The sequence below is a fragment of the Micropterus salmoides genome, unplaced genomic scaffold (assembly GCF_014851395.1).
Source record: "Micropterus salmoides isolate LMB-PRFRI ecotype aquatic unplaced genomic scaffold, ASM1485139v1 Ms_hic_scaffold_7, whole genome shotgun sequence".
Classification (NCBI taxonomy): domain Eukaryota; kingdom Metazoa; phylum Chordata; class Actinopteri; order Centrarchiformes; family Centrarchidae; genus Micropterus; species Micropterus salmoides.
This window is the reverse complement of record NW_024044459.1, coordinates 1,953,133-1,962,842: the sequence shown is the minus strand read 5'-3', so window position 1 is coordinate 1,962,842 and position 9,710 is coordinate 1,953,133. Positions and strand designations below refer to the sequence as shown.

The 9,710-nt window shown below is 39.7% G+C and overlaps 1 protein-coding gene across 1 annotated transcript in view; it reads left to right on the top strand.

Annotated features, from left to right (window-relative positions):
* Nucleotides 1-1,938: 1,938 nt before the first annotated feature.
* Nucleotides 1,939-9,710, top strand: part of LOC119892228 (NADPH oxidase activator 1-like) — a 50,211-nt gene continuing 42,439 nt past the window's right edge. Inside the window, exons 1-4 of the mRNA XM_038704394.1 lie at nucleotides 1,939-2,040; nucleotides 6,685-6,859; nucleotides 8,626-8,708; nucleotides 8,977-9,085. Of these exons, the coding sequence (XP_038560322.1) occupies nucleotides 6,686-6,859; nucleotides 8,626-8,708; nucleotides 8,977-9,085 (366 nt within the window). The 5' untranslated portion in view covers nucleotides 1,939-2,040; nucleotide 6,685. The remainder of the gene's footprint in view (nucleotides 2,041-6,684; nucleotides 6,860-8,625; nucleotides 8,709-8,976; nucleotides 9,086-9,710) is intronic.

The following is a 9,710-nucleotide window of genomic DNA, read 5'->3' as shown; positions in this document are numbered from 1 at the left end:
AATGTAAAAAACATGTCGTTTCAAAATGGCGATGTTTGACGATGTTTGGCGACATTTTAACACTTGAAGAAATATTCAGTGCTGAATGAGGGATCTTGGGGTGCTTCCCCAGAAGATTTTGAGCATTAAACACTGCTCTGCTCACCAATATATGGTGGAAATGTCTTTATTTATATGAAGCAAAAAACTAAATTTAGGTCTCAGGTGACATATCAAAATATGGGTCCTGTGGTATTTTTAAAAAAAGTAGATTTTTGCATGTAGTAGGGTTGAAAACCATGGTCCATTTAACATCTTGACTATGAAAACACTAAGGGTAGTAACATTTCTCTCATTTCATAAACTTTATTAAGGTGTTCCACAATGTACATAATTCTCTACATCATTCTAAAAGGATATCAAGCAGAAAATCTGCAGCTTTGACAAACGTTTTAAAACAAATATGGTGATAATTGCCTGACAAAAAAAAGAATCCTGTGCTGGTAAACTGGTATGGATGTGTTTCATGCCCACCAGCAATGATTGGTTTGCCAGAGCTCCAGGGGAGCAACCCATCATAAGCACTTGTCCACAATGTTGTGTCAGCAGGGGGAGACAAAAGTTCCACACAGGTTTATTTCTTCTTTATGTTCCCAAAGTGCTCTATCCAATGTATGTACAGTATAAATATAATAAACATACCATGTATACAGTACAGTATGCTGAAAAAGAATACAATGCATTTCTATTAAAAGTAGAAAAACTGGAAAAAAAAGGGAAGTACTAATGCAGTGGGAACCAGTTACAATGTTCCACATTACAAGCATTGAAATAAAACAATATTAATGGAAAAAGAAAACACAGAAAGAACTGTATGAAGAAGTGATCACACTGTGTGTAGAAAAGGGGATAAAAACATATTGTACATATTAATCATATTCCTAGTTACTGTACAGATTAATATTTTTTACATGAAAACCTATGACATCTAACTCATTATAAAACTGATACATTAAACATGATGTATTAATACGATGCAATAGATACAATCATCAAACAGCATGAAAAATAGTAGAAATGAGCTCCATCTTGACAAGATGAAATATTAAAATCAGTCATCTAATATTGTAATGTATGACTGGAAGGTTGTATTTAGCATAATAAGTACACTTGCTTTTGATCATTAAATTGACGCTACTGTATACTGTATTTTACATTTTTTAATGCAGGACTTTTACTTGTAAAAGAGTATTTTTACTATTTTGTTCTATTATTATTATTGTTATTATTATTATTATTATGTGCAAGCTTAATCAGCCACATCACTTTTGAAGAGATGTTTGAAGAGATGTGACTTCTGGAATGCAGAGACATTTTTCTCTGAATCATTCCTGAGGTCAAATGTCACTCTGACTAGATCTCATTCAAAACTATTATCATGTAAACCCAAGAGAGTGACTACAGCTTCCTTATGTGTGTTAGCATAATGACTCAGTGTAACTAGACCTGGTATGGAAACCTTAACCCCTATTGTTTCTGAACATATAATATAGGATTTCACAGTCATGGAGCTTCTGCAATACATTTCCTGGGTCAAATAAGATTTAAGATAGAAGTTCCCAGAATAGGCTTTAGTTTTACCTGCCTGTACGGATGTGGTGCGGGTTTTTGCCATTTACAAAATATCTCTGACAGTCAGTTTGCTACATTCCCAAACAAAGCATCTGCTGTAAGAAATCATGTTCAAAACTAGTTTGAACACAAGGTTAAATCTATCCTCATGGGGTTTTTAGGTCCATCAGGTTTAAACAAATATGAGTCATGTGGATTGTAATTGTCATGCGTACGTGCCACATTGACAGGTGAATTCCAGAGCCTGTGTCCGTCCTTTCTAGGGAATGTGGATGGAGGACTTCCTTGTAGCAATAGGGTGGAGACTCCTGAGGAGGCCTGTTTCACAAACTCTCACTTCCCTGTTGACACAGTGTGGAAGGCAGCAGGTACTAAGGCAGAGCTAGATAGTGACTGAACTCTCACTGGCCTCTCATTCAGGAGAAAAAGGTAAGCAGTCTATGTCACATATTTATAATGTCTCCCTGATAAACTATTCTGCTAGTATGAATGGAACTGAACAACATGTGCAGATAGATTCTGGGTAAGATACAAGGAAGTATTGTGCACAATGTTAATGATTAACATTAGTACAATTTCCCTTTAGGTTTCTCTTTTATTGTATTCTTTATTTTTTATTTGTTATTAATTCTATATAGTTATCATGAATGGTTGGGTGTATTTGTTTGTATTTGTTTTTTATCCATCCTAGATATTCTTTACTCTACCTTACTCCCCTGCACTCTCTCCCTTTCATCTCTCTGTAGCACTTCATGGCTCGGTAATAACATGAGGAAACAGTGTGATAATAAAAAAAGATATAGCTAAGTAATAGGTTACCATGTAAATTCCAAAGTAATAACCAGGTAATTACTTGGTATTAACAAAGGGTATATCTGGGTAACATTGGAATGAAATGTATGTAAGTACTTTGCTACAATGTAAAGAGTGTACAGCTTGTATAACAGTGTAAATTTGCTGTCCCCTCAAAATAATACATCACACAGCCATTAATGTCTAAACTGCTGGCAACAAAAGTGAGGACCCCCATAAGTGTCAATATTTTGTGGGCCACCATTATTACGGAGCTGGTGGATGTTAGAGTCCTTGCGCTCCTCCACCTTCTGTTTGAGGATGCCCCACAGATGTGACCTTTACCCTCAGCTTTTTTAGCAAGGCAGTGGTCGTCTTGGAGGTGTGTTTGGGGTCGTTATCATGTTGGAATATTGCCCTGTGACCCAGTCTCCAAAGGGAGGGGAACATGCTCTGCTTCAGTATGTCACAGTACATGTTGGCATTCATGGTCCCCTCAAAAAAGTGTAGCTCCCCAGTGCCGGCAGCCCCAGACCATGACACTTCCACCACCATACTTAACTGTAGGCAAGACACACTTGTCTTTTTGCTCCTCACCTGGTTGCTGCAACACACACTTGACACCATCTGAACCAAATAAGTTTATCTTGGTCACATCAGACCACAGAACATGGTTCCAGTGATCCATGTCCTTAGTCTGCTTGTCTGCAGCAAACTGCGGGCTTTCTTGTACATCATCTTTAGGCTTCCTTCTGGGACGACAGCCATGCAGACCAGTTTGATGCAGTCAGCGCTGTATGGTCTGAGCACTGACAGGCTGACCCCCCCACCCCTTCAGCCTCTGCAGCAAAGCTGGCAGCACTCACACTTAATTCCCAAAGACAAGCTCTGGATGTGACGCTGAGCACGTGCACTCAACTTCTTTGGTCGACCATGGCGAGGCCTGTTCTGAGTGAAACCTGTCCTGTTGAACTGCTGTATGGTCTTGGCCACCGTGCTGCAGCTCAGTTTCAGGGTCTTATCAATCTTCTTATCTTATCTTCTAATCTTCTTAGCCTAGGCTATCTTTATGTAGAGCAGGGGTATTCAGTTAGAATTCAAAGAGGTCCAGTTAGAGAAAATTTCCTGAAGGAAAATGTCCGGAACATCAAAACGACTAACATTAATCATTCAGTACCATAACATATAGTTGTATCAACATATGTTTTTAGTCAACAACGGACTGTCAAATCAAATAATATTTCAAGAATGTTTACTGTCAGTTTTCACATCAAACTGGAGGGATAATAAATAATAACTACTCTAATAATACATTCTAAATTTAAGCAAACTAAAATAAAGTGCTTAATTTTTAGAAAAAAAAAATTGTAGCTTGAAGTAATGAAGTGTAGTCTTTACCAATTCTATAATAAACACTCAACACATCATAACAAATACAGTTGTAATGCCTCCTCTTCTCTTTCATTCCCTCTTATAGAGCTACCACTTTCCTACTTTCTCTTGTTCAGTGAGAAACGTGAGCTCTAGTTTGTCCTGCCAGCTAGGATTGGAGATCTATGAGATATTCTGGTTTTGAACTGCCGTGGGAGGAATGTCCATGTAAAAATCTGTACATTCTTGATTAAAAGCCATGTGAAATCTCTTTTCCCTTTCATCTCCTCAATTCGTGTGTGTTTCCAAAACGTCTCTGGACTCAACTCGCAAGTATCGGAATGCACAGATTTGATTGGCTGAGAAGCGTCACATGAGACTTTTGATGAGAGATTGGAGCACATGCGATTGGTCTGTGAGTTTCCTGGGCTGCTAAACCAGTACAGTAAATGCTAGGAAAGCTGCGCGGGTTAAAATTGAAACGCTCCGTCACGAGGTAGTAAGTCTCAATAATAAATCGGCTGTAGGTTGGTGGTCCGGAGAGGACAGCGGCTGGGTCCGGATCCATACTGCGGTCCGCCTATTAGTGACCTCTGATGTAGAGCAACCATTCTTTTTTTTCAGATCCTCAGAGAGTTCTTGGCCATGTGGTGCCATGTTGAACTTCGAGTGACCAGTATGAGGGAGTGTGAGAGTGATAGCACCAAATTTAAAACACCTGCTCCCCATTCACACCTGAGACCTTGTAACACTAACAACTCACATGACACCAGGGAGGGAAAATGGCTAAATGGGCCCAATTTAGACATTTTCACTTAGGGGTTGTCTGTGAAGATTTTCAGTCATCCAGGTCATCCAAAGAAGGTTAAAGTCAAGGGCAACTGGACTTGGTTGAAGTTAATAGAAGATGTTTTGTCCCTCATCCAAGTGACTTCTTCTGTTCTGACTGACTGGTAGGGAAACTCAGCTATTTAACCTCAGTGGGGTCGTTTGCCAGGATCATCAATACCGCTGGTTCGTTAGTGTTCCTGATTGTAGTAACGACAGTCGTTGTAGGTGTGTACTCACTTTTGTTGCCAGCAGTTTAGACATTAATGGCTGTGTGATGTGTTATTTTGAGAGGAAAGCAAATTTACACTCTTATACAAGCTGTATACTCACTACTTTATATTGTAGCAAAGTGTCATTTTATCAGTGTTGTCACATGAAAAGATAATCAAATATTTACAAAAACTTGAGGGATGTACTCCCTTTTTTGAGATACTCCGTATGTGCCATGTTCTGTTTTACACTTTCAGCATGGACTGTCTTTAATTAGACCCATGTCATTGAGTCTTGCTGGGGTGTAATAATATCCGAGAAGTGTCCTGTATTGGATAAATTTGCCTCTGACTTGTTTGTATTCTCTACTGTTGGGCTTCAGATCGGGGCTGTACTGAGCTTCCCTGGGGATGTGTGGAGGACTGGGGTTCGGGGCTGTTTTTTCTGCCCAAGCCCCCATCCCCGTACTCTTGCTGGTACTTTCCTTTCTCTGTGGTGTCTATTTGTGTGGTGTTTGTGCCCCCTACCCCTATTTCTGCCCATCTTTGCCTTTAAAGCAGAATCTGTCTGGCACAACATGGTGTCCAGCTCCTCAGACTATATACTAGGCTGCTGGGTGGGACAGGTTAAAAATAAATAAATAGAATTTTCAGACAAATTCAGTAATCCACACATACTGTATGACAACTGTACAACAATATTGGCCAGTCTTCTAAGAACTACACTTAAGAAAGTTCTACAGAGACAACTTTTTTAAATTTTTTTTACAAATGCAAAACTGCTGGATCGTATCAGTAACTAGAATGTGCATTTTCTAAAGAAAATCGTGAGAGCTGTAATCTGTCGGCTGCTGCTCCTGCAGCACTTTTCAAATGTTCAAATTCTTTAGTGCCACCTACTGGTAAAATTGTTTCAAATGCTACTTACTCATTCCACATGCCTATCTGTACAACCTGTCTGACATGAAATGTCACTAAAGCACCAATGCCAACAGAGGACACACTATCCTGATCACATTTGGCTGGCACACCACTCTTTTTCTTCTAAATGTCTATGAAGTCTAGTCCACTGTTGGAGTGACATAAAATAACACAACAAGTCAACCAAATAAAGAAACAGTATATGACTACTCATAAGAAATACTGTTGTCCATGTAGATGCTGAAATATTTAGAAAAACAGAAAACATGTACATTTATTGCAGGTTTAATACTGATGATGGCAGTTTGTAGGAATTGAACATTGTACTTTTATGGTGTTTGCACTTAATGTGCATACACCTGTGTGAGCCACACAGTCATGTGAAAATTGGTAGTTGTGTCCAAACAACACTCCTCCTAAAGCTGGGGTTAGGACGTCTTGCACCCAATAATAGAGCCTCAATGACAGACATGCTGTCAACTGAACTAATGGCTCAAAGTGCAAACTGCTGATGGGTGTCACCACTTCATATTCTGTTGATGGAAAAAGTACATTTGGCTTAAGAATAAAGCTTTTTAGCTGTGATGTTGGTATTTTTGTTATATCTGAGAATAGCTGAGAGGGAGAATATAGAGCATGTTTCCACACTCTGCTGAGGAGTCAGTCTGCCTTTTCTATTGCAGTGATGAGAGCTTGATGGTGGGTTACCTATGTATTAAGGTTTAAATCTAAAATACCATGTCTCAACTGAGATTGAGACTGACTGAGAGCAGTTTAGAAATGTACAGCTCTCACACTAATAAGAGCAGTGCCAGTTCTCACATTAATAAATAATAAAGAGAGAAGATAACATTTTTTCCCACAACTCTCAAATAAGAAACAACCTCCTCTGTTCTATATGTATGTCAGTTATCCTATATTTTGCTCTTCTCCTGTCTCTGCTGTCCAGAATGCTTTACACTGAGCTGCTGCGGCTGTGGGATGAGGCGGTGCAGGCAGTGGACACAAAGGACTGGCAAGGAGCTTTGGCCAAACTCCAACAGATCAGTGAACCCACATCTCGCACTCTGTTCAACGCTGCCTCAGCTCACCTGGCTCTTGGACAGCTGGACCTGGCCCTGAAGGTCTCTGTGTTGGGGGATGATGGGGGTTTGGAGGGAGACTCTGAAATTCCTGTCAATACTTTAATGTGATTCAAACTTTTATATATCACTACTTTGTTTTACAGCTCTTAAGTTTATTAGGAAAACCACTTTGATTAACTATTCGACCTCTGCTGGAAAACAACTGCAGAGCATCTGGACTGAAATTCATTTATGTAAAACTTAAGATTTACAGCTGCAGACTTTATAGATTTTTGTAAGAGCAGCTGTTTTTCAGAAGGTAACTGGTCAAACAGTCGATAATAGTGGTCCTGCTGATCGATGAAAAGGCTAAAAACAGGTGTCAAAAAGGGTAAACAAAATCCAAAATGGAGCTCCAGCATCAGGTGTCTCTTGAGCAAAGTCTTAAAACTCTGCTTATCCGCTTTCTTCCATTGTACATCAGTCTGGATAGCTGCTGAATACTTGTAAAAAAAAAAAAAAAAGGAAGCATATTGTCACAATTTCCATGTGTTTGTGTCTGAGGGGCTGAGCTGGCAGGCATGAGCAGCCTCGGGTGAATTTTTTTAAAGGAGGGTTTTATTTACCAAAAAATAGAAGTTGCAATTTGCAAAAATATATAATAAAGTTCTGCACCCATTTAAAAAAAGGTCAACTAAATGGATCTTAACTCAGGCAATGCCAACTTACCATACACTAAATTGACTAAACAAACTGACCTAACACACTGAACGCAGAGAAATCTGTGTATGGTTCTGTTTTAAAACCAAAACGAAAAAACAGATGAACAACAAACAAAAAAAAGACATTTGTTTTTTGGTTTTCTGTTTTAAAACGGAAAAATATTGATTTTGATATTTAATGAATCCAACTTGTGTAGCTTTGTGTGTCACACTTGATAAACCTGCAGCAGAAACACTTGTATACATTTAGCTGACGCTTTTTATCCAAAGCGACTTACAGTTGCTATATATGTCCTTTATTTCCTTTGTGAGATGAAAGAATTTAGAAAGTTGCGCGGCGCTGTGGGGAGCCTCCAGCTGCGGGGGGGAAAAAAGCATTATGGGTAAAATCAGGCGCGCCACACTTCATCCAGCCAGGGGGAACGACCACTGGCAACACAACCCATAGTAGGGTGAACGGAGGGGGAGCAGGGGGCTGGAGCATACAGGGCGAGGGAGAGGAGGTCGCCCCCTGGCCGTAGCCTCAAGAAAAAACCCTTGAAAAACATATTTGGGTATTTTCTTAGATCGCTCAGGTAACCAGCTGCTTTAGATTAGCCCAAAACAAAATGCTTCCTTGATGCTGATGTACTTAAGCCACGAATGGGAGAATTTTGAGTGTTTGAGGCTCTGTAATATTGCCTAGTGCTCACTTCTACAATCACATTCGCCACAGTTGATATGAAATGCAATGTGACCTGAAAAGAACAAAAAGTCTTATTAGAGACAAAAAGTCAAGTGAAACAAAAAGTAAATATTAGGCTAAATATTTTTATATTAGGCAATATCCTAATATAAAAATATTTAGCCTAATATTGACTTTTTGTTTCACAGGACACGTGAACACAAGTCTCCTGATTCAAAGGTTCTGGCCCTCCAGGGCCTAGGCCTAGGCTACCTGCCTTTACCGCATCATACAAACTACAATACAAGAACAATCAACCCCAACACTACAATCTAAACTACAAATAAAACAAAGCAGGACACTTTGTCTAACAGTATAAATAGGTCAGAAATAAACCAAAACAAAATCTCAACTTTTCTTTTCCCCCCTGTGATGGCCAGGCATTAGACCTCACCATTGCCAAGGACGAACGTCTTGCTGTTGGTTTCTTCCAAAGAGCAGCAGTGTTGCTGCAGATTGACAGGTAGGAGGCAGCAGACTTACAGTTGACACTACATTAAAGACAGTCTGTTTGTTTAATCATTCAAAAAATGCCATTTTGTGGTTTTATGGAGGTTGTATGTCAGAATTGAGTCACTTCAGTGGTTCAGTGGACACTACTGGAAGCTACTGTGGTAGATGAGGGGAAAAATATAACAAGGTGCTGCATTTTCATTACAAAAATGACCAGTTTTTCATCCATTGCTGTACTGTTTGTCTATTTACATGTTTCTGCACTGCTGTCTCTCCAGGTTGGAGGAGGCGCTGTCAGACTGTATCTGGGCACAGAAGCACATGAGAGGAAACATGGTCATTGACTACAAACAGCTAGGACTGCGATTTAAACTCTACAGCTGGCAGGTCTGACATTTACCCTAACAGACACACCGCACCACACTTCTGTATCCTTCTCCGGAAACATTACAATGCAATAAAAAGCAAATCCGATCCTGTGAGGTATGTCAGTACTGAGGAATGAAAACTGTGCCATCTCCACCGTTGTGTAGTTGAAATGTCAAATACTGTACACCTGGGAGCTAACAAAGCCTCATTGATTGAGGCTGAAGAAGAGGTTGCACAACGTCACATATTTCTCACAAACCAGATAAGACAGGTCGAGTTTCCCACAGACAACACACCTATGCTTACAGCCAGTCACTCACATAAATTTTGGCTTAGTATGGCTAACATGCTTACAGCCTAGGTTTAGCGCCATCCACCTCTGATGAAAATTATGAAGTTTTATCATATAAACTACATGACAGTCACTGGTTGTCAAGGGAATCCAGTGAGCTGAATGATTCCCAGCAACGTTCTGATCGGATTCCACACAAGCATGCATGATGATAATGAAAGGGCTCAACAGTGAAATGATGATCATAGAATTAGTGTTTACTTATGATTGGCAGTAAAGGGTGTCATTATTACATACATTTTATGCATTGACAGCTAAAGGTCCCATGAAATGGACACTTGAATTTACTGA